Source organism: Ambystoma mexicanum, chromosome 8 (assembly GCF_040938575.1).
Source record: "Ambystoma mexicanum isolate Mex_15411 chromosome 8, UKY_AmexF1_1, whole genome shotgun sequence".
Classification (NCBI taxonomy): Eukaryota; Metazoa; Chordata; class Amphibia; order Caudata; family Ambystomatidae; genus Ambystoma; species Ambystoma mexicanum.
In genome coordinates, this window is record NC_090929.1 from 448,432,439 (window position 1) to 448,458,182 (window position 25,744).

General features: G+C 47.0%; 1 protein-coding gene across 1 annotated transcript in view; it reads right to left on the reverse strand.

Annotated features, from left to right (window-relative positions):
- The window catches only part of CA6 (carbonic anhydrase 6), a 277,304-nt gene extending 254,092 nt beyond the window's left edge, over window positions 1-23,212 (reverse strand). Inside the window, exon 1 of the mRNA XM_069610032.1 lies at window positions 22,774-23,212. Within this exon, the coding sequence (XP_069466133.1) occupies window positions 22,774-22,879 (106 nt within the window). The 5' untranslated portion in view covers window positions 22,880-23,212. The remainder of the gene's footprint in view (window positions 1-22,773) is intronic.
- Window positions 23,213-25,744: the final 2,532 nt, after the last annotated feature.

Sequence of the window (25,744 nt, forward strand, 5' to 3'; positions counted from 1 at the left end):
AGGAAAAGGGAGTCATTCTTCTGGTAACCAAGGCCAGGGGAAGCAAGTCATTTCCCCTGGTTGTGTTGAACTGTAAAATCAAGATACCAGGAGAAGGGAGTCATTCTCCTAGTTACCAAATCTGAAAAGACTTTCTGATACAAAGTGTTAAAAGATAAGCAGTGGGCTTGACAAAGAAAAAGGTTGGAAGTTTGTCTTTTATGTTGGAGGCCAATTTTGACCCAGGTAAGGGGGTTATTCCCCTAAGAAGAAGTCAAACCCTGTAAGTGAACTTTTGTCTCCAGCCCAACTAGAAGGTCTACTTTAGTTCTAGTTTAGTTTTAAGTGTAAGGGACAGAAGTAGGATTTTTGACACAGGACGGTGGACTATTGTTTTACATGGACGCTGAGAAACCCAGCATATAAGATAGGGAAAGTTAGGTTTTCTCTTTATATTCCTGACTAATAATAGTCTATAGCATTCACCATGCCACCCATGTGTCACCCTCCTCCTTTTGCACCCTTACAATAGCTTGGGGGGAAGGACAGTGCACAGCAAAGCAGCAAGGAAGAAAAGGGAGAGGAGAAGAGGTGAAAAGGAGGACAACAGAGGAGTAATGGGGAAGAACAAGGAGAGAAGTGTTCAAGATGGAACTGGGCAGGAGGAGAGGGTAACATCAAGAAGGAGATCAAGAGAAGAACTGCTAGAGGGGAGAAGATCCAGGCAAGAGGGCGTAAACAGAAGTGAGAAGATGGAAAGAGAGAGGTGAAAATTGCAGAGGAGGATGAGCAGTGGAACGTCACGAGGGTGAGAACTAAGTCTCAAGGAGCAAGAGCAGAGGAACAACAAAAAGGAGAAGAAAAAGAGAAAATCAACATGGAAAGGCAAAGCACAAAAGTCAAGGCTAAGATGGAGAAAAGGGGGGTTGGAGGAGGAGCAGTTTTGAGCGTGGCAGCATGTGAAGGAGGAGAGAAGGGGAGTGGAGTTAGAGGCCAGGGAAGAGGTGAGGACAAGAAAGGAAGAAGTGATGAGGAGACAGATGCGCAAAAGAGAAGGGGCTGTGAGGGATGGGGCTGGCTTGAACTAACACTCCTGGAAAGGCTCCTATGTGGGCTCAAGAGTAGCACCTTCACAGGTCCTGGCATCCATAAAGGGGTTATTTCCGATAACCACATGGCCCAGTGAAATCTTGAAAGATCTTAAAGTGCCTAAAATTTGGCCCACATTCAAACAAACAATTGCATTGTGGATGGTGGTGCCAGGTTTTGCAGGAGCTAAGAAGGACTGAGACATTCTGAACATTTAGCCAAGAACTAAGCAAGATGTCACATTAAGCCAGAGAAGAACTGCAGGGTACTTGAACCCCAGAGACTGAGTGACATTTTGCCTGCCAGGAAGTCAGAGCTTAAGGGAGAGAGAGAAGGCTGATGACCACAGTCCAAGAAAGCCTGTTTTTGTTTGTTGACACCTCCCTAGCTGACCTGATTCTCTATTCTGTGTTGGTTCTAATGCAACCCCTGAACTATAGATCTTAGCTTTGAGTTGTCTTTTGGCTCCTAGGCAGTGATATATGGTGTGCCAGGTGCCCCAGGATGTCAGGTCCCCCAGAATGCCTTCCAGACCCGCACATGTGAATGAATTGAAGCAATTCTGGGCAGGCAGTAGTACTTCACAAGGTTGGTGGTTGTTTCTCCCTTAAAGACTACCTGGGTGGTAGAGGGCTATTATATAAATACTAACTCCAGTCTGCGGTGGGAAAGAAGTGTTATATCTAGAAATGATTTATCTTCCTTAATTAGGTTCTTTTCCAGGTCACTAGGCCTTCCCCATTCCAAGATGGAGGAGAAGGGAATGGGGTTGAATTGCTCATGCTCCTTTTATCTAGTCTTGTCCTCTGAACAGGGCCTATGAAATCTGAGAATTCACTATGGGACTAATCTGTCCAGAACTCTTCACCCAGAGAAAATCTTTGTGCAACATAATCCAGATTCTTCCAGTGGGGCTCAGTGCATTGAAAAAGGGCCAGTCACCCACACCAGAACTTAATAAACTGTTGTAAAGCAGAGAGATTCAGGATACAGTGCAGTGAATTGCGGGAGAGCTGCTAAACCACACCGCAACCAATTACATTGAATGTAAGGCAGACAGACATAGGTGTGCGCCCAACACAGTTTCCATGTAATTACTGACTTTCTGCTGTGTTATTTTTAAATAATGACATATGTTTTGGTGCAAACCTTTTGAATGTGTTATCCATGAATATATTATTTAGTCTTGATGTTTTATACAAATATATAAAATTGACTTTTCTGCCCTTAAAACTGGTTGTTGGTATATATTGTGAAGAGTCAGGAATGAAAGACAGACACACGCTTGGCATGTTTTTGGTTAAAGACTTATATTGAAAATAAAAGGGTTGGGAAATAGCATCTCTGACACTGCTCTAAAATGTTTTTCCCTGTCTAAACAAAAACTAATGATCTGTCTGTGTCAGGATGTAAAAACCAAAACTGTCCTGTGTCAAAAGTTCTATTCTGACCCTCACACTACAAACGTAACTTTAAGGTTAAAAAGGGAATTGTCTTTAACCTTAAGTGGTTTGAAAAAGTGTTCATAAAAGAAAATGACTGAAACAAAAGTTTCTTTAAGGATGAAGTTCTTGGTTCAAAGGGATAGTTTCCTGCCCCTGGGTTCTTCTTTACTCATTGAGGGTTTTAATACACTGCTGTTCTCTGGACTTCTCAAATTAAAAAGGTCCTCGTCCCAGAGGGTGATTCCCTTCCTCTGAGTTCTTCCTTACTCCTTGCGTGTTTATTCACAACAATTCTTTGGGCCCTTCTTGGCCAAATATAACACTTACACAACAACTGTTTAAAAATTGTAGTTTCTATCTTGAACAGTGTGTTGGGCCTCTCTTGAACAAGTGCAACACTTGCACTCCAAGCTTGTTTGACTTAACAATGTTGGCTTTTTTCAGAACAGTTTGTTGGGTCTCTCTTGGCAAAGTGCAACACTTGCACACAAAGCTTGCTTAACACAATCATTTTCAACTGCATGGTAATGATCCCCTGCCAGGACATTTGTTTTAAACACTTGAAATTGCCTGGTGTACACCCTGCCACGGCTTCTGATTTGCACACTTGAAATTGCCTGGTGTACACCCTTCCAGGACGTTTGCTTTGCACATTTGAGATTGCCTGGTGTACGCCCGTCCCAGGACCTCTGCTTCACACACTTGAGATTGTCTGGTGTACTCTTCTGCCAGGACTTTATTCTGGTTTTCCACCTGCTCCACAAGCTGCTTGTATATGACAATGGATAATATATATGATTGATATATTATCTTCTTTCTGCTTTTTTCGTATTGGCACTGTGTACATTTACACATTTATGAAAGTGTTATTTGCGACTTAAGATCCCTTTTCTTAATGTTTCTCTGCTCTTTCATTCTCTGTTTGGGTTGCTTAAATTTCCCAGGCACATGTGTGTGGCAGGAAACATTAGGGAGCTCACTAGGTTCACAGTCTCTATTGCTCCATATTGCTCGATCCTTCCTCTTCTTCCTCTCAGTATTTCATGAATTCTGGGAACAGAAGACCTTAAAATGGTTGACTTGTGAAATTTGGATGAGCATTTATAGAAGGTTTTGATGGTAAGTCATTTCTGATGGACTGATAAGTGGAATTGAAAAAGGTGATTCCATCAGATTGGCAGGGTTGGTTCACAGATTTGACTAAGGGGTTTCCCTGTTCTTCATGGGAAAAGGGGAGGAAACATGGCAATAGGCCATGAGGGTTTCAGACATGGGGAGTCTCTCCCCGGAGGCCATATCCTACATTGTGATCCTTCCTCATATTGCCGCACCCATGGTCAGGATCAGGTAGTGGCTGCCGTCCCTTAATTGTAATTATAATAATTATAATAATTATAATTGTTCTTTTATAACGCACTTAATACCAACAAGTGATTTAGCCGCATGAGAAGAGGTTACCGCCAGGAGATAAGTGATGACTCCACCGGATTCATCACAATATGCATGTCTATTTACCTTCACTTGCATTGTGTTTTCTAATTGTCACTTGACTTTGGTTTGGCAATGTGCCTACTAGAAGGACGTCATTTCTTTATTGTTTGTGCTCAAGGAGGATAGTGTAAGGTCCCAGCTCTCAAATCCTGCAGGAGCAGACAGAGTCCTCCAGACCCCTAAGTCCAGTCCACCCAACAATCTTTATGTTACAATTGCTGAGGTGACCAGCCCACGGGGAAAAGGGGAAGTGGATAAAATAAAAAAAAGAACAGGTCCCTGACGGCTGCCCTCTGACTTCAGAATCTTACTCCTTCAGAAAACCAGCAAAACAAATGCACCTTATGGTTAAATCACTTCTTGGAATCAGACACTCCTCTCAATATTATATGCCACCTTCCCTTAATTACCTGAATACCTTCACTCCTAGCCTGGAGGTAACCATCAAGTATTGCATTACTTTGTTGAAAAGAATCTCTATTGGCTCTGTAGACTTTCTTGAACTTTGTTTTAACTTTTAAGATCTCTTGAAGAAGCTGTCTTTATTCAGCTCTGTCTCACAAAACTATCTCCCAGCAATAAATGTATTAAAGGTTAACTTTCCATTTGTACATCTTACTTCTTCTCAACTATGGCCATCTACCCAGTTACAGTTAAGCTCCTTCTATTCCTGCTTGGCATTTCTTAAATAGAATTTGTAATTCCTGTAGGTTGAGTATTGTGGTGTGTGGGCACACATGAGGTGGTGGTCACTGAGTCCAGTGACTGGTCTTCTGCCAGCCATCCAGCAATAAATTGTAACTACCCAGCAAGATAATACAGTTCAAAGTTAGGTATTCTGATCCCACTGTTCTCATAAGTCCCTTGAAGGATGCTCAGTGCTATTCTATTCTTGGTCCCATCCCATAGAAATCCCCTCATAATGGAATCCAATCTATCGAAGAACTTCTTTGGCACATTAAAGGCAACATTCACAAAATGGTAAAGGAAAAGAGGGAGGACCACCATTATCAGGAAGGCCAACCTTCCCACCATCAACGGAGGGAGTTTCTTCCAGGAATCCATTGTTTCTCAACTTTATGGAGAGCTGCATGCGTGTTACATTCATGTGAGGTCGGGAAATCGTGCCAGATATTCAAGCCAAGGTATTTGAAGGTGTCAATGGACCATTTCAGTTCAGCATGGGAAGTTGTGTACTATCTAATCACCTCGGGCCGGCGAGTGGAAACATCCTGGATTTGTTGCGACGAACTGTTATACTGGAGAGCGCTGCGAAGCGATCTAGGACCTCCAGTATGTACTTTAAGTTCACCTCCGGGTTTTGTATGTAAAGCAACATGTCACTGGTGTACAATGACACTACATGCAGTCGATAGTGATGCCAGCATCTGCATATTCCGCCCTCAGGAACGAAGCAAGTGGTTCCAGGGCAATTATGAATAACATTGGGGATTCAGGGCAATTATAGCATTGGGGATAGAGGGCATCCCCGCGTAGTGCCTGTTTGGAGTTCCCACCCTGTTGAGATATGCATGCCAGTCTTTCTTTACTCTGGCCGTAGGCCCAGCGCAGACCAGCTTAACACACTTCAAACAAACCTGCCCGATGCCAAACCCACACAATGTGGTGCCGTCCAGCGAGGCAACCGCATAAGGATTCTCAAGCGGCATCAATAATGTGGTTCAACCGTCGCAGGTTCCAGGAGGTGCTCCTCCCGGGACGAAGCCGGTCTGATCTTGATGTATCAAGTCCTTCCTGATGCCCCCCTCCTTAGCAATTGCTGTACTTCTAACCACAGTCTTAAAGTCATCCCACACTGTGCTAAATCTCGACACTCTGCCATTGTTAATGTCAAAGTAGTCAATTATCACATCTCTGATATTCTCCCTAAAGGTCTCGTTCTGCAATGCCTCAGTCTCCAATTGGGAATTGGTGGTCTACCGGGAGCTCTTTGCCATGTGACCAGGAGCAGGGCATGATCCGAAAGGACTATAGCCTTATAGTCCGGCTTTATAAATTCGGAAAGGGCCTCGTTGCCAGTGAATACATAGTCAATGCGTGTATGTACTGCGTGAGGAGCAGAATAATGTGACTAGCCCTGGGTGTCCCCGTGGAGAGATCTCCAGATGTCAGTTAATCTGAGATGTTGTAACAAGGAGGCTAAGGCCCTAGCTGGTGGGGCTGTCTCTTATACTTGTTGTCAGATCTATATATGGCCAGTTTAAGTGTACAATTGAAGTCCCCGCCCCAAATCCACAAACTCCCTCTGTAAGGGGACAATCTAGGATAGAGGGAATTAAAGAAGGCCATGACTTCATAATTAGAGGCATGTATTTGTATTTATTTAGATTTATATAGCACTTTAATGCAAAGCACTTTACATGAGGAACAAGCAATTACAACAAGCAATGCATGACATTGAATCAAACCAGAAAACAGTACAAGGAACAATTTACATTATTTGCGAGGTTAAGCGCATATGGAGGGGGGCCAAAGTGAGAGAGGGGGGTTAGGAGATGAAGGAGGAGGAGGATTCAGTGGAGGGAGAGGAAGCCGAAAGATGCTAGGGTGGTGAATGGAAGAGGTAGGATTTTAGCAAAGTGCGAAATGAGGGGTAGGAGGTAATAGAGCGGACGGGGAGGGGAAGGTGGTTCCAATGGAAAGGAGCGAGAAGTTGGAAGGAGCGGAAGAGGCACAAGGTGGAGGAGGAGGAGAGAGAAGGAAGAGATCTGCAGAACGGAGAGAATGAGAAGGGGTGTAGAAAGTGAGAAGGGAGGATAGATAGGGAGGGGCAAGACAATAGAGAGCTTTGAAAACTAGACAGAGGAAGTTAAATTTAAGCTGAGAGTGAAAAAGGGAGCCAACCTAGTGAGTCAAGGGAAGAGGAGATGGAGGCGTGAGGTGAGAGAAGGCAGAGGGATCGGATAGCGGAGTGGTAGAGGGATTTGAGGGGGGAGAGGTGAGAGGAGCGGAGTCCAAAGAAGAGAGTGGAACAGTAGAAGAGTCTGTAGAAGTTGAGGGAGGAGTTTAGGAGTTTAGTAGCGTGAAAAGTTAGGAGAGGACAAATTTTACGGATGTTGTAGAGGTGGAAGCTGCAAGATCTAGCAGTGAGGGAAATGTGGTGAGAAAGAGAGAGGTGGGGGTTGATGTGGTGACCAAGGTTGCGGGCATGAGGAGAGAAGGGGAGTTGGGAAGGGGGAAATAGAATGAAGGGAGGAGGAGAGGGAGGAGGGAGAGTGTTGGAAGGGAAGAAAAGGAGCTCAGTTTTATCTGTGTTGAGAGAAAGGAAGTGAGAAGACATCCAAGATTTAATAGCAGAGAGGCAAGAAGAGAGCTTAAGGTGGATGTCAGGTGAGAAGGAGGAGAAAGAAAGGAAGAGCTGGGTATCCTCAGCATAGAAATGGTGTGAGACACCAAAGGAGGAGATAATGCGAGCTAGGAATGAAGTATAGAGAGAGAAGAGAAAGGGGCCAAGGACAGAACCTTGGGGAACACTGTGGTTGGGAGGAAAGATAGGTCAGGTGCAGCCACCCTGGGAGACTGAAAAGGTGTGATTAGAAAGATAGGAGGAGAACCAGTCGAGAATGGAGTCTTTAAGGCCAAATGAAGAGAGAGAATTAAGGAGAAGAGGGTGGTCAACAGTATCAAAGACAGCTGAGAGGTCCAGTAGGATATGAATAGAAGAATACGTAGAGTAGCGAGCAGAAAGGAGAGAGTTGAGAACAGAGGTGAGAGCAGTTTCCGTGGAGTGAAGAGGGCGGAATCCAGATTGGGTGGGGGGGGGTGTTAGAGAATGGTTGGAGATGAAGGTAGAGAGTTGAGGATAGACAATGTGTTGTGTGTTGATTATGCATATCTCTCTATTTTCAATAAACCCATGGACTAGCACCTTTCTGCCCTTATCGTCTCTCTTGGTCTGCAGTACTCTAAACGGCACAGACAGTGCAATCCTTATAAGAACTCCTCTGGTGTATACGGAATAGGTGAAACCAAAGGTTTTCCTTCCCCATGTCTTGGATATTACACTCTGCCTGTCAGCAGTGAGGTGTGTTTCCTACAATAATGCAATCCCAATCTTTTTTCCTGCGTAAATAGGCCAGCACCGTTCCTTTTCACAAAGCTGTTCAGGCCCCGCACATTCCAAGTGACAGCTATAACGATATCAGCCATATGAATACAGTATGAAGATCAACCTCCTACCACAGGTCTCCTCCCCAGCCCCTGCATGCCCACAGCGTAGCTGGGTCATCCCCCACAGGGATTTCCCAAGGCCCGGATGCAGGGTTAATATAGAACGAGGCGGTAGCAGTGCAGGTAGGGTCCCAGGCACACGTCAGTTGCTGAACAGAGTCAGCGCCCCACAAGTCGGCAATACATTAGCCGTATAGATTGGGAGGCACAGGAGGCAGGGGGAACAGAACAGGGAAAAAAACAGAAAAGAAAGGAAAGTAACAGGAGGAGAGCAGAGAACAGTCTCTCAGACCCCATAACAATAGTCCAATAGCATGCAGCATATTCAGGCTCAGCTGCTTCTCCCGCCCACCCAACTCCTAACCCTCTAAGGTGGCATACAGTGGCTAGAAACCTAGAAACCTTCAAACTGGTGCCTAAAAAACGAGTCAGTAGGGGTGCAGTGGCAGCAAAAGCAGTCCGTCTGCAGGGTTACCCACCTTCTGAGCCCTGCAGAGTTTCAGGCCTCCCGCAAGAAACTGATTGACAACGTTTCAGGTGACAATCCATGGGTACTTCTGCACCTGCCAAGTGGTATGTGTGGTCAATCGTTCCCCCTCATCGGAAGCAGCGCGATTCCCTTCATGTCCATCCAGTTTGGTGCTTTGCTAGTGTCCTCAAAAAAGTGTGACTTGCCCTTGTATAGCACCTTGAGCTTAGCGGGGTATATCAGCCATGCACCGCAAGTTTGCTTTGAGCAGTTGCTCCTTGATCAAATTAAACATCACCCCAAATTTCTGTACTTGTAGTGTATAGCATGGTTAAACTTAGGGCTTCGAGGAGGCCCTCTCGATCATGCCCCCATCGCTGCAGAACACCATATTGCTTCCCTGTCGCTGTAGTTCAGGATCTTTGTAATGAGGGGCCGGGGGTTGCTCCAGGAGGGGGCTTCCTGATCAAGGATCTGTGCGTCTGCTCAAACGTGAAACCCTGTGGGAGGGTACTCAGGCCCACTTCCTGCAAAAGTAGGTTCTCCACATAAGCCGTAGGGTCCGCCCCCTATTCACCCTCCGATAGCCCGAGAATCCTGATACTGTTTCATCTGGCTCTGCCTTCCACTTCTTTGGTGCGGCGTTCCAGGATTATTGTTTTTTCAACAACTGTTTTTATTAATAGGGTGGACACATGGAAAAATTACACTGTGTAAGGCAAATACAGACAAACTATAAACATCATGCGCATTTCCGCTCGTTACCTGGATTTAGGCTATATCTCTTCAATTGGAGCCCCTAAAATATGAGCCTTAGGACACATCAGGAGTTCGGTATGGGTGATGGCCTCTATAATGGCGACTATACCTTCCCAGAAGGAGTGAATAAGCGGGCAGTCCCACCACATATGAAAATATGACCCTTGTGCCTCCGAGTTTAATCAGCAAGTAGGTGCCACTGATGTCTGACAATGGTGTAGCTCTACTGGGGAGTAGTACCAGCATAAGAGCTTCAGGACACATTCGTTGTTGGTCACACATCTGGAGGAAGAGTGGTTTTTGTCCCAAATGTCTAGCCAAGATTGGCCCTCCAGCGGGTGGCCCACATCTGTATATCAGCGACTCATGTAAGATGGGTGCCCGGATAAGCTATCATCCCACAGGAGTTTGTATAATTTGGAGACCCCTGCAGGATGCAGGCTCTCCAGGGCGGTTAGTTCAATTGAGCTCAAGGCACGTGTGGCTTTTTGTCTTGTCAACGGATGTGTGATCCAGTGCTGTAGCTGAAAGGAGAACCTGTCCGACTCTGAGAGTTGGAATATCACTTTACAACTATCAAACGTATGTGGTTGGTCTGCCTCAAATAGCTGGGCTAACGTTTGAAGTCCTCCCCGCCTCCAATTCCTAAAAGCAACCGGCTGCATACCAGGAGAAAAGGCAGGATTGTGGAAGATTGGAGAGAGCGGCCCATGCCACTAGGGATCTTTTTCTGTCTCAGAGCCCCGTCCCATGACGTTAGAGTAGCTTTTGAGGAGGAGAGCAGGTTTTGCCATTGTTTCTGTGTTGTATGGGGGACAAAAGGCAGAAAACAAAAAAGGAGTGGCAGTCTGGACAGTTCATTGTCAAACCGTTTTGGTTAGGAGGTCGGGGACATCCATGTCAGGATATGGCAAATATGTGCCACCACAGAGTACTTGCGTAAGTCTGGGACCCCAAGCCCTCCCAACCGGACGCCTCCCAGCATCACCTTCCTAGGGATCCTGGCCTTCTTGCCCCACCATATGAACCCCAGAATTTTCCGTTGGAGGCGGTCAAGTACATTTTCCAGGATTTCCACAGGAAGGGACAAACAGAAATAAAGAAAATGAGGGAGTAGGTTCATTTTGAATTCAGCAATCCGACCCATTAAAGAGATCTCCTGTGTCACCCACTTCTCCAGGTCTGTTTCTAGTGTCTTAAAAGGGGGGGGGATTAGTCGCAAATAAGTCCTTGGGTTAGGACGTGATCCGAACCCTCAAGTATCCAATAGACTTTGTGTCCCACCGGAATGGACAGAGGCATTGAAGGGAGAGAATTTCCTGTGAGGACAGCCCCACCCCAATGCCACGGATTTCCTATAATTTATTTCGAAACCAGCCGCTTCACCAGAGGACCGTAGTTCTTGAAGAGCCACTTGAAGGGAGGGTTGGGTGTTGGTTAATGTAAGTAGGACATTGTCAGCATAAAGGGATGCTTTATGTTGGGAACCCCGAATGAAGATCCCCTTGATTGCCGGATTGTTACGTATACGTTGAGAGAGGGGCTCCATAATTAGGGCAAAAAGAGAGGGGAGAGAGGGCATCCTTATCGCGTTCCACTCTACTCCGATTTACCCGCAGTAGAGTGTTAGGAGATATGCAATTGGCCGAAAACCTTCTACGGAAGAAGGACCAAATTGAAATGCCTCTAAAGTCAATTGCATGAAGGCCCAATCCACCTTATCAAATGCCTTAGTGGCATCCAGTGCCAGAAGGGCCAGTTTGCCCTGCCCTGCTGTTGTTGTTTCTAGCAGATTCAGGGCTCGCCTAATCTTGTCACCGGTTTTCCTCCCCAGGACGAAACCTGTTTGGCCAGAATCAATCAGTGCTGGTAGAAGTGGAGCCAAGCGGTTGGCAAATAGAATAGATATTTGCATCAATGTTTAAAAGATCGATTGGACTATAGGAGGCACAGTCCTTCAGATCTTTCTCGGGTTTTTTCAGCAGGATAGTGGTGGAGATCTGCATAGAGGGGGTTATATTTCCAGACTCTCTGAAAGAGTGGAAGAGGGCCGTCAATGGGGACACTAGTTGAACTCGGAAGAGTTTATAAAATTTAGTTGAGAAACCATTGGGCCCTGGGGCTCTGGATTTCAAGGATCTAATTACTGCATCCACTTCTTCTAGCTGAATTAAGGATTCTAGGGCTTTGTTATCCTCCTGAGGGAGGTGTGGTAAAGCGACTTCTTTAATAAACTGCTTTTGCCCATGGAGGGACCAGGGAGGTGCCATCGTTTCTATCAGGTGGGATTTCGCCAACTGCAGCTTGGCCTGTTCCCCGTATTGTGTCACCCCTTGCTGGTCTTTTAGGCCTATGATAGTGATGCGTCTTTTAGATTGGGCTAACTTCCTAGCCAAAAATTGGTTGGCCTTATTGCTTTAGACATAATACCCTTGTTTCGTCATTAAAAGAGAGTGAGCTGTCTCTTCAGGAATAGAGCGCCTCTAGCTTATTTCAGGCAATACATAGGGCTTGGTGAATTTAGGGGACCAACCTTTTTTATATTTCCCCTCGCTCTCCAAGATTTCCTGTTCTAACTGAGCTAAAGCCTGTTTTTTCCGCTTGTAGTAAGCCGCAGTATGGGCTATGAAGACTCCCCTAATAACTGCCTTCATGGCATCCCATGTCGTTGCTGGCGACGTGGTTCGGTAGGGTTTTCCCGAAAATAGGCCTGTATTGCTTTAGCCAACACATCCCCAAGGGCCATGTCATTTAAGATTTGGTCATACAATCGCTACTGTGGTCTGGTTGGGGGGGTTGAATCCCAGATTCTAACCTACAAAAGAACCGGGGCATGATCAGAGAGCACCCTGAGGGCAATGGACACCATGTCGATAAATGGGAAAAGTTGGGGGGACACTAGAATTAGGTCTATGCGGGAAGAGGAGCAATGGACGTGAGAGAAAAGGTAAAGTCTTGTTCCCCTGTGTGTAACACTCTCCAAGAATCTACCACCCCCAGTGACTTGAAAAAGTGAAGAATACTTAAGGCAATATTGAAATCTCTGGTCGAGGGGTCATGTGTTTTGTCCATCATGGGGTCAGGAAAATCTCCCCCAATGATCACCTGACCCTCCAAGAAGGTACGGACTATGGCTTCTAAATCTATGAATAATTGGTCTTGTCCCTCATTGGGGGCATAGATCGAGACTAGGGAGTACGTCTGCCCCAGAAACATACCTTTCACTCCGATATATCGACCGCCCGGGTCTTGTGTGATGTCCAGCTCCTTGAACGAGATGCCTTTTGCCAATAGGATAGCTGTTCCCCCGGGCCTTGAAACGCTAGAGGCCAGGAATTGTTTAGGGACGTCGCTGTTCCGTAAGCGAATAAAATCCAAAGGGAGGAGGTGGGTCTCGTGCAGGAAGATCACTGAACCGTTTAAGTCTCTCAGGCGTCACAAAATTTACTTTCGTTTCACTGGGGAGTTCCATCCTTTAACATTAAGTGACACAAAATCCAAATTGTGATGCGGGAATGTGATATCTCCAGGGTTGGTGTCTTCCATAGAGGGATAAGGGGCTGGGTGACTTTCAGCCGCCATCATGAGTTAGTATACATCCAAAGCCATGTGCCAAACAAGGTTTTAACTGAACTAACGAACGTAAAAACAAAACCACATAAAAGAACAAAAATATATAGGGTAGATCGCCCCAACGACTATCAGGTGACATCTCACTTGAGGCCGGGCATGGACTTCATGAAGCCTGTGGTTAACTCACCGCTACTCGGCACTCCCTCAGTCTTTGTTACTAATTTCCATACGGAAGGAAGCTCCATTTACAGCATTGCACTTGATTCAGGAATGTAGTGGGGGTTTCCCGGGATTACAACCTTTGGGGACTCTTGACCAAGTGGCACGCTGCATCTTTGGTTTTTCACCCTCAGCCCCCTCGAGGGAGCTAGATAAAGGGTCATACTCTTGGTAGGGAGGAGCTCAGAATCCCCTCTGCATCCTCCAAGTTGGCGATGGTATGGGGTGTCCCCTTGAACGTGAACTGTAGAGAGGAAGGAAATAGCCAGCAGTATTTGATATTCTGGTCCCGCAAACATAAGGTCAGTGGCCAGAGAGTTCTTTGTTTCTGAATTGTGACAGTGGCGAGGTCAAGAGAACCCTGTAAAGCTGATCCTTGAAACGTCAATTCATCCAGGGTGCGGCCCAATGCCAGAATCTCCTGCTTGGTAGTAAAGAAATGGATCTGGGAAATTACATCAGGAGGAGAGTCTGATGATGGGCCCCTACGAGTATGCAATCTATGGGTGCGATCCAGTAGGAGCATTGATTTATCAAGGTGCGGCAAGAGTGCTTGGAAGAAATCTCCTACATATTCTTCCAGGGCTTGGTCTAGGACCGATGAGGGCACTCCTCTAATGTGTAAGTTGTTCCTTCAGGCCCTGTTCTCCATGTCCCCTTACTCACTCTCCAAAATCTGACTCCTTCTTTCCAGGGTTCGGATCTTTTGTTGTATGTCCACCAAAGTGGTTGAGTGGTAAAGTCTTCCTTTTCCCCCAGTCATTGTTCCACTTCCACCACTTTCTTATCCAAACGGTCTAACTTTGTGGAGATCTTGGACATTCAGTTCCGAAACTCCGGTTTGATGTCCAGCATAAAAGAATGGATGTCCTCCTTAGTGGCCAGTTGACCGGTAGAGCGATTTAGGGCCTGAGGCACGGACTTTGCCAGGTCCGCCTTTTTCCCCTTATCTGGAGGCAGTAGCATTGTGGATATATTCATGTTTTCTGGGATTTGGACTGTTTGGACATGGTATCCCTCTCCCAGCTGGGGCCATGTCAGGGCAATATATGGGAAAGAGAGAGCACCCGATTTCCAGCAAGCCAAAGTGGTCAAGGAGCCCTGGGTCTAGGTAGTTTCCTGAATGACATCAGAGGGGTGTGGCTGAAGGATCCAAGCAAGTGATTGTGCATGTTGCTTTCCAAGCCCCCACAGGGTTTCCCAGGCATAGGGGGAGTAGGCCAGACTGTTAATGGAAGGGCAAGTGCTCTGAGTACCTGATAACTGCTGCTTCCTTCTGTCTTGCAAGGTTCAGAACTCCAGTGCGGGACGGCGTTTCAATTACCCATCGCCTGCGCCTGTGATGTGACAGTTTCCTGCGTAGATCATGCAGTCGCCAGATCTGGGAGGGATGAGCACTCACCCTTAAGGCACCAGTTGCCACTAGTCCCGCTACTGCCAAACACGTCGCTGTACTCCAATGCTCACAGGGGGAGGAGTATGAAGGGGGAGGAAGAGGAGCGGCCTTTCAGCTCGCTTTGATCTAAACCATCTCGCTGATAGTATCTGATCTGCTTGCTGCTTGCTTGTGGGTTGATGTATGACAGGTCAGCTAGTCAATCCTCAACGCCATGAGGGATTCCCACCACAGTGGTAGGGGCCTCGGGGCAGCCCCTTCACAGCTCAGAGCCCAGGCTAGGTCCCACTTCTTAGGTCGCCTCCATTGTCCCTCATAACTTTACATGCCTTGTCCTGGACATATAGACTGTAGCGAGGATTGGGAAGCGCCGAAATTCACTTAATTCTTGGGTTTCATGCAGAGGCCATTTGCAGAGAATCTGCATCGACGGCGCGGCAAGCCACACCCCTCAGCATTCCAGGATTTTGACCTTGTCTGTCAGGTCTCTCACCTCTGACAGCACATCCGCTATGCCTGTTCTATTTTCTTGAACCTGTGTTTCTGCCATGTCCAGCTGTTCAGCCAATGTCCTCATGTCCTGCCTGAGTAGGCCAAAATCCACTATGACTACATCAATCTTATGTTCAAGTGACGCCTGGAGTACTGCTATGGCGGCAAGGACTCAGGCGTCTCCTTGTTGGTCAGGGACGGAAAGGGGTGGTTCCGCTGGTTGTCCGTCAGTTGGAATGGGATGGTAATGCCCATCTTTGCGCACGTAAGCTTCCATTTCAGTCTATTTGGGCTTGCCCTTGCTATGCTTTTCAGGCATGAGGCTGTAGAGGTGAAATGCCAATATGTGAATTATGGTCTTGATAGGATTTCAAAGCTTGTTGGGCCAGGGGTGCCATTGCCTAGAAAATGTCAGAAGTAGTGCCTCCTGGCCCAGGTTGTCACTTGAATAATTGCGCCTTGCAGGTAGGGCAGGCAGTCCTTCGCTAGCAATGGGATATCTAGTGGCTCCTGTGCCAGCAGGCGCACAAACAGAAAGAACCAGACTCCAGGCAGCTACAGGTACAGGCAAGGTCAACTGGTGGCAGAGGTGACACCCAGGGAGCAAGACTGAGCAGCAGATAAAATGTGTGATTGGCCTGAAGCTCCCAAGATTATACCCAGGCTTAGGATCATGGGCCACCCTGACGCCAACAATTGAGTGTTAAGCCATATGCACTTAAAGCTTCTCTGATTTTGAAAGTCTGTACATTTAGAGGGCACCAGCCGGATTAGTGTACCGGGTCAGGTGCACCTATAAGGGTATCTGTGAGGGGGTGCTGTCACCCACTGTGCTGCAAGCCTCAGGGGTAAAAACACCATAAAATGTACTCTCTCCACAATATGACCACCGCAGAGGCGCGTCCACCATGCCTTCATCCAGAGCCCCTCACCTGGGAGTCAACTTGTATTGCACTGACTGCTGCGTGGATCTGGGACTGCAGGGGTATTGGGCTCCACGTTCCACGTTGCTGTCTCTGCTGTCTCAGCACAGCAGGCATGCCGACAGAAGGAGAAAGATGGGTCTGGGACCGGCCGACACCCAGTTTAAAGGAGGTCCCTCCTATCCAGTGAATAGCACCGCAACGGGCGTTCACTCAGCTCCTCCAGTACTGCCAGATGCCGTTTTGGGCTCCATCCCAGCCAGCCCGAAATCTTCACGTGTGTCGCTGTTCACCAAGCGAAGTTGCCAGGATTGGGCAGGTAGGAAGCAGCTGATGTTCCGACACCCAAATTCGTCTCTTAAAAACCAGAATCCCTTAGTTTTAGCTGTGTATCAAGAACAGATCATGCAAGAGCTTGGGGTGACTGCCTCTCTACCGCACGGCTGCTAGCCACACAACTCCTCCCCGATCATATTTAATCTCTATAGGGAACTCCTGGGCTCTCTCCCAGATGACCCCAACGTCGCGATACACCCGTACCAAGATGATACACAGTTGAACCTAAAGGTCAAGGACCCACAAGATATTGCTCATGCCTTGAAACCATTCAAATGTGGATGACAAGTGCCTACTTAAAGCTTAACCCCACCAACCCCCTGAATTCAAACTCACGGGCCACCCCTCCAAGTAGGAACCCATTCAAAGGTGGCAGGATAAAATGTGCTTGGACGGGCTCAACCCCCAGCTCATCCACTCAGAAAAGTCCCTAGGCTTAATTGTAGATAGCAATCATCTAGCAATCTATCTAGCAACAACATACTGCAAAAAGGCATGAACAGCTTGGTACCAAATCGCACTACTATGCAAGATCAAGCTCTTCCTTCCGCCCCAGGACTTCCAAATGATGGCACAGGTACTGGTGATCTTGCTAATCAACAGGGGTAACGCGCGCCTCACAGGGCTCCCAGCCAGTCACCTAGCCCCATTCAAAGTGGCCTATCCATGCTGTGGCTCGCTTCATCACCAGCTCTAGGAAATGTTACCACATTCCCCTTGCACGAATTAAACTGGCCCCAGATCCAGACTAGGATCTGCTTTAAAAACGTGTGCTGCATTACAGGGCAACTGCCACTGGGATACCAGCCTACCTCACATGCAAACTAAAAACATCTGTGGCACACCATCATCTCACAGTAAAACCATCTCCAGACTGGGCACTAAACTGGCTCGCAAGGAGAAAACTAGGATGCAGACTTTCTCAGGCTACGTTCTGTTCCTCTGGAACTCCATTCCGGTGGCAATCCGGACTGCTCCAAGTCTCCTTTAGTTTAGGAAAGAACTGAACACCTGGCTCTTCCAACATCACCTTGGTGTAACCTAGATTGCTGCTATCTTGTGCATGCTGTTGGGAAGGAGATGAACCTATCTCACCCCCGTAGGCGCTTTAGAGTAAGGCGAGTCCCATAAATACACTTGTGATGTGCCAGGCGGGAGGGGTTGTGTGTTAAGAGACCCTGCATAGACACAATATTATGTGAAATGTAGATGTTTAGATTTAGTGTGCGCATATAAATGGTCGCCATTTTGTAGCTATGGTAGAAACATTCGGGCCTGCGTGGCTGCATGGTAGACACAGACCACATTCCTAACCAAGAAACCTGAATAGGCCCAAGTGCTGATGATAGCCATGCTGTTAGCTCCACAGAAACTTTCTCCTTTGTTCCACAACTGTTGCCAATACATGTTATCCCAAGAAGGAATGTGCCCTGAAAGGCCACGAGACAGTGGCAGGTGCCTCACAGTGCACGTTCATCACAGCCAGGACGAAGCAGGCTCCCGAACCCCACCCAGCCAACCATGAGTTATGGCACCGACAACTGTCCAAGTCCCGAGATCCCTGAATTCCACGATAGTAGGTGACCCCACCCACCAACCATAAACCCACTGGCCATAAAAAATCTAAAAGAAGACAACCATTCTGCCTTATCTCATAATGACAAGATTTGTAAAGTGAGGTACAGGATGGAATAAATTATAGTCCAAAGCGAGGGTGAAAGCCTTGGGTTGCGGATAGTGCGATACAGAATGAGTGAAGAATGTGTGGGTCAGGCTGATCTTAAGACTGCCCCTGTGCCAGTCCCCGAGCCTCCCAGGTGTATGGCATAATGATAGAATAGCATTGTCTTACATAGTAAATAATTGCGGACTCGACCTTGGTTCCCCGGAGATAATGAGCCCAACAGACCCCACGTGATGGAAGACGGACGGACGGGGCTGGGGCCAATGGCCTGGCATCTCCTATAGAGCAAGCAGATCATGTATAAGGTGTCACCAACCAGCCACACTGGTTTTTACTGTATATTTTTATGTGACTGATGATGATTTGTTTCCTTACAACATTCTGCTTGTACCATTTTTCGGCAGAATCTTCTTGCGCAGCAGAGTTCTTTACTGGCATACCTATTTTTGTTAATTAAAACTTGTTATCCTTGCAAGAATCTCTTGGCCTTTTCTCCCTAGCGGTTTGTATTTTTTCTGGCGTGAGCATTTGTGGGACGTGCCTTCATTTGGTGACCCCAACATGATCCCAGTGCCCCCGTACCTGTTTAGGTGTCCGGGTAGCCTCTCTGAAGGGGCCGCTTCCACCTACAGCAACCAGTCCCAAAAACGTGTATTTCCCAGTGGCCAAGCTGTTGCAGTCTTTGCAGAATTCCTGTCAGCTCTTTGGAGCAGGGCGCGGCTCTGAGAAGTGCAGGCTGGTGTTGTTGGAACCCCGTGACGGAGGAGTTTGGGTGAACACGCGCACATGAGTATAGATTTGCAAGGGGTAACAAGTAGGGGATAGATGTATGGGAGAGTGTGAACAGAGTGAATACGCGGATATTTAAATTGTGGGTGTGGCATGTATGTGGTTCATTTTGTTTTTGGTATTATGAATTTTTTGAGGAGAATATTAAGGAAAGGAAAATTAAATGGTAGCTAGCCTCCCGGAGTGAGGGGAGAAGGCGGCACCATTCAGACTGTGTAACGGAGAGAAAGGAAATACATAGGAGCCCTGTATAATTAGAGGGCTCGGGAATAGTAGTTGTTACTTTAGCTTGTTATTTTTGCTCGTTTTATTTGTGTTTTTATTGTATATGGTGGAGGCCCAGGAGGGGCACTGTGTGATTTGTTGTATATTTTTGAATTTGTGGATTGTGTGAGTGACAGTGTAGAAGGAGAGATATGGGGTGAGGGGAGAACGTTGTTTTAATTTTTTTGACAGAAGGGGGGGTGAAAATTGATTGTGATTTTTGACAAACTGTGACACTGTGCAGAGCAGGGTTGTATTTTTTCTGGCGTGAGCGTTTGTTGGCGTGCCTTCAACTCCCAACTATATTGTACTGTGATAATTATTACTAATGTTTACTTGATGACTTTTTAAATTCTACCTACCAATGTTTTTCTCTGACATGTACAAAGGTCTGTTGCTCCTGAGCTGGATTTGCTTTATAAAAATATATTATAATAATTGTTATTAATTGTAATAATAATAATAATAATAATATTACAGAATAAGAAGAGGGAAAGAGGCATGTGGATACTGAACAGGGATGGGGAGATATTTAAAAGGTTAGAATAGGGGAGCGGCTTAGGGCACATGATGAGGAAAGTGGAGAGTAAGGGGCAGATTCAGATTCTCAAAAAGTAACTCAAATGAAAAGGAAGCCGAGGGTGCACTTTTTCAGTTATGTTGCTTTTAGAAATGTCTCAAAGGTGACCTGCGCATTTCTTGGGATGCCTGACTCTAATGCTTGACAGGTGCCTATCACTCACGTGGGTGCTGAGCGCACATTTCATAGTTAGGACTCCAAAATAAAAAGCATTTCGATCTCTGTTTGAGAGATAGAAATGCAAATGTGACAGCAGCGCTTTAAACCGCAGCTGTCAGACTTAACGAAACATGCATGATGGGGTCAGAAATTACCCTATCGTGCTTTGCACCACCCCCTGCTCCCTCTGCACCTGTTCCGAACGGGCACAGGGGAATGTGTCTTATTTCGGTCCATTTCAAAGCGCATCCCATTTGTGAATTTGGCATGCCCATTCAAATGCGCGGAAACGCCCGCTCACTTGCGCAAATGGATGGGAAAGGGCATCTAAACCTGCGCATCTGTTATGTGCTCATTCGGAGTCCCTTTATTTTGACGCAAGAGGTGGGATGTGCTTGTGCATTTCATCACTTGTCTTCTCTTAAACCCAAAAGGTTTTTGAGACTCCGGGCAGCGGTACCAGAATAGAGTGGGAGATCAGCATTGAGGGACGAGAGAGGCTTGGGGTAACGCACATGGAAAGGGGAGGCACAGGACACAGAATAATAGAAGGGAAGTTGAGGCACAGATTGGGGCAAATTGCCTTTGGAGAACAGAATTTAGAGAGGGGAGGGCTTGGGATACATATTGTGCTAAGAGAGATGCGGAGCACGATAGAGGGAGAGAAAAGTTTGGGGCACAGAATAGGGTAACGAGGAGGGGTTGTGACAGAAAATATGGCAGGTACCGGCTGTAATTCGGAAGGGGGAGGTGTGCAGATGCCTGGGAACGGAATGGGGTGGGGAGAGTCTTTCGAGCACACAAATGAGACGTGAGGCGAAAGCTTGGAGGCACAGAACTGGGAGAGACTTGTCTGAGGCCCAGAATGGAGAGTGAACGATGGTTGGATGCACAGAATTGTGGAGAGGAATGCTTGGAGAAACGACAAGGGTTGGAGGGGGTTCTGGGGCGCTGCATACAGATGGGGAGTCTTTCAGCACAGAAAAGGGACGAAGGTACAGAATGGGGAAGACAAGTGGATTGGGGCAAGGAATAGGGGGGGGGGTAGAGGAGCTTAATCTCTAACAGTGCACGGAATTGGGGGGCTGTGGACAAAGATTTTTAGAAAAACAGATTTGGATGGTGATGGCTGGGATGCATGAAATTAGAAAATTAGGCCTAGGAGAGGGCTGTGTAGGTGTTCACCGGGGGCGTGGGGGAGTCACTTGTAATGTCAACATATCTGGCTTTTCCCCCTATTCATATATTTGGAACATTCCAACTTTAATAAAACTTTCTACAAATCATCACAATAAAAAGAATACCATGTTATTAGTGGGCTCTACCTTTCCTATACAAAAGAGGGGGGAAAGTTCTTACCTTAGAGCTGTGTGCAGATGTGCTGTTTTGCTTAAATCAAGTGGCTGAAAGCACACTTGGTTAAGGAGTTTTTATAACTTCATAAACTGCTTGATATCTGAAATTCACCCACTACCTTTGAGACAGAAGCTTTGGGAGGTGTACGTGGCTGTTCTAAATGATCTTAATGTGACAAGAATTTAGTTAAGGGACAACTGAATTGCTGCACTTAGCACATTACCTTTTACAAGCAGAAATATATATACCAAATTATTATTGGATATTCTCCTCAGAAATAAATTGCACCTTAATTCGTAATTCCAAGCACACAACTCTTCCCCTCCCCTGCTTACATTGGCCCTGGAACCCAATACACCCGGTGTGCCGATGCAGCTTGGCCCTGGCCAGCAGCAACCTCCGCCATTTCTGTATCGATGCTCACACCCAGCTCTGCTAATGCGCGTCAATTTCAAGCCATTTCTATATTGCGAAGGGACACGGAGCTCTGTCAATGCGCCTCATTCCTAACCATCAACAGCCGCTGCCCTTCCCGCACTAGGAATCAGCACAACTTTGCCGATGCTCCCCAGTCCTATTCTGCAGCAGCCTCTGCCATTTCAGACCCGTGACTCGCAAATTGCTCTGCAAATGCACTTCCATCACACATTTCCGCATGCATGATATTCCAGGACATGGCGCGACACCCAGCACTGACAGAGGACATCAATCGTAACCTGAGGGAAAACTGATCTGAACATATGTTGGGTGCAACCCTGCGCACAATAAACATACCTGGGTGGACCCAGTCTGTTATTCAGCACAGCAAACATCTCAAATTATAACATAAAAATATGTATGTTCCAATGTCAAACCCAAGATATTGCTCACCAACATACCTAGTAATGTGAAAAGAAAATGCTACATTGACTCAACATACCTTTTCAGAAAGGCCTAACCATATCAGATTCAGAGGGTACAATAATTATGACAATGGTCGCCATCAAAGAAATAAAATCCAGTGTATTTTAATTTCTGTTTATCTTTCTTCGCACATTCCCTTTTCTCTTTTTATGATTTTTTTCTTAAATGTATCTTTGTTTTCCATTCTTTTTCCATGATACTTCCCAGTTTATTTTTCCTTCGTAACATTGTCTGCAGTTGTATCTCGTTTTTCTGCATGTTACTTTCTCCCTGCATCTAGTTTGATCTTTTTTGCTATGCGACCTTTGTTCCCATTTCCCCTTACCTTGATAGGCCCTTGGTTCCATTCCCCCTTACCTTGATAGGCCCTTGGTCCCATTCCCCCTTACCTTGATAGGCCCTTGGTCCCATTCCCCCTTACCTTGATAGGCCCTTGGTCCCATTCCCCCTTACCTTGATAGGCCCTTGGTCCCATTCCCCCTTACCTTGATAGGCCCTTGGTCCCATTCCCCCTTACCTTGATAGGCCCTTGGTCCCATTCCCCTTACCTTGATAGGCCCTTGGTCCCATTCCCCCTTACCTTGATAGGCCCTTGGTCCCATTCCCCCTTACCTTGATAGGCCCTTGGTCCCATTCCCCCTTACCTTGATAGGCCCTTGGTCCCATTCCCCCTTACCTTGATAGGCCCATTCCACCTGATGAGCGTTGCCTGGTGTTGCCACCTGCCCTAGGAGGAGCAGCAGTGGTAAGGCCGTCAGAGGCCAGTAGCTCCTCGTCGCCATGAGATCTCTTCAGGTGATTGTTCGTGAAGGGAGGCAAACAACTCGGAGAAAAAGTTCCTCCCGCAAGCTTGGGAACAGTTCAATGAGGAATGGACCGGTGGACTGCGTGGCCTCCTTTCCCCCTCACACGGCCCACCTCCGGCCGCCCCTTTCCCTGCGTGTGGCCCACTGGATCATAAGTGACCTTTGCAATAGGGAAGGCCTCGGAGGCTCAACGCTATTGATCCACATGGAAAGTGCATCTCTGGCCCCCACTCCTTCCTCGCGCGCCATGGACCAACATAAAAGTGACCCTTTGGACTGGATGGATGCTTATCGATCGGCGAGCGAGTGTCCCTGCGGTGGTCAAACACCGCCACAGTATCAAAAGACAAGCGTCAACAACAAGACCCGAGGCCAAAGAGCTTGCGCAATGCGCAGTTCCGCACCCTGGGCACGCGCCTCAAGAGCGGGAGTCGACTATGCCCAAATACACTGTGGAGCCTCGCGCTGATGGACTTTAATGGGAATTCGAACGTTATCGGTCTTGCCGATGGGCCATACTGGGGTCATTGCACGTTGCAGTATCAACGGTACCCTGCCCATTACTAGGCCCGTTATTAGGCCCACGAGGGACACAGATCCAGTTTCCTGTTATGAAAAGAGTCACTTTAACAGATTCCTCTTGCCCATGGAATGGTCCATTGTGTGAGGTCAGCGTTCGCTTGGAAAACGTGAAGTGAAGCATTCTGATTGGTTAAGACGGTTTCCTTGACTAATGCCATGCCGTGTCTGTCCAAGGAGTGTCCCGGCATCCTCAGGGAGCATCACCAATGTAATACTGAATTGATGCCGTTGCTGTACTAATTCCTGTTTATGCCCCTTCTTGACTGGATCTCGGCTAGCGCCATACTGCCACTGTGTATTAATTATTGCACTTCAGAATTGTAGTTTCTTCGTCAATGCCATGCTCTGACCAGCCACTGCTGCGTCATTGTCCGTCCTCTGCCTCAAGGAGCCCAAGAAACGGCGGTTTCATACTGCCTTAGGGGGTGTGTCTTGTGTATTGTTTTGGGGTTTGTGCTAAAACGAAAGGGTACTTCTACTGCGCCCAATCTCAGTCGCAGAACGCCTAGTATGAGAGTTGGCCTATTTTATGGCCCCACTTGGGGTATCCAGTCATTCGTCGGTGGAATTAATTGAAAGGAGCAAGGTAAAGATAAGGGACCGGTAAAAAAAAATAAAGGGAGGGATTAGTGCCACAGACAAAAGGATGGGAAGATGACGTGGAGGAAATAATGTTTTGTGATAGCCTGGGTGCATGTCAGACCTATTATGTGTACCATGGAATTTATAATGCAGGAAAGTTGGGTTTATTCTAATGTGTATAGTGTGGTGTGTGACCCTTCCCAGTGTATTGCCCTTTTAAGATGGGCAGTGTATGTGTGGCCCTCCCAAGTGTATTACCCTTTTAACATGAACCATGACTGTGTCATCGCCAAAGCTAATAAAAGGATCAACTGCAGGCCATGTGCCTCAGAGCAGCTGCAGACTCCAAGAATGGAACGACTGAGTCTGTGTCTCATTTAGGCCTGCAGGTCCACCCCATGTAAGCACAGACCTGCAGGCTGTAATAATGCTGGAATCAGGTAAGTGTTAAGTTACTTTATTCTTCAACCTTTTACATGACCATCAATCTCCTCCCTGCTCCCTGCTCCTTCCTCTCCAACTGTCACCCCGAACGTAGAACGCCGAGCCGTTCTATCACACGGGACAACAAAGGCACGCGAAAGCGCGAGCCAATTACAACACTTCTCCCCCCGTAAACCACAAAAACATGTGAGCACCATATCCTCAAGGAAAACAATTTGAAGGAATAACAGAATAAAACAGAATGGATGAAGAAAAACCTTGAGGAAGAAAACAACATTAGGTTAAGTATCTGTAAACTCTAATACAAAGTCCTTGTATTTTGCTGGAAACTTTTTCAATCTGTTAGGACGGTTATACATGACATTGGAATCCTCCACAAGAGAAAAAGCCTCACATTGTTCAGTTTCAGTTGGAATTCAAACTGAACTGTCCGAAACAGGCACTGAACATCCATCAGCATCCCCTGGCCTCACCTCATCCGGGATTAGAGCCGAATGATCAGAATCACATTCGGAATACCCATCCGCCTCCCCACCAAATGGCGCCATACTTTCACTCCCCGGGGAAGACACCTGAACACTTTCATGGCCTACCACATTGGCCTGCCCAGATATTACCACATCACTACTGGCATCTGGAGAACTAGGTATCGGAACCACACTCTCAGCCATACACTCGAGACCGTCTCCATTTGTGCTCTCACTCCCCTCACAACCCTGGTCCTGAGTACCCGCAACTTTTCCCTTAACAGGCACCACTCTCCTCAGACTCCACCTGGTACCATCCTGTAGTTTGACATAACCACGACCAACTTTGGTCACGGTACACGGCTGCATAAAATTGGAACAGCCCTTAGCCACGAACCTAGGATTTTTTACAACCACTAAATCACCAACTTGCACACGCAGGGGCTTCCATTTGCAAAGTTGAGATTCCCAAAACCGCGATTGTTTAATACGTACCCTATCAAGAACCTCCTGCATATTAACGCAACTTCGTACACCACCACCAAGAGCAGCTATCCGGAGTTTGGACCCCGGTTTCCTACCCCTCATTAACTCAAACGGAGACAAACCAGTAAAAGATGAAGGGGTAAGCCTGTAAGCCTTCAATGCCCCAGACACCACACTGCACCAGGGCAAACCATTGGCGATGGCCAACTGAACAGCCCCTTTCACAAACCGGTTCATCCGCTCCACTAACCCGTTGGCCTCTGGGTTATACAAAGCTACT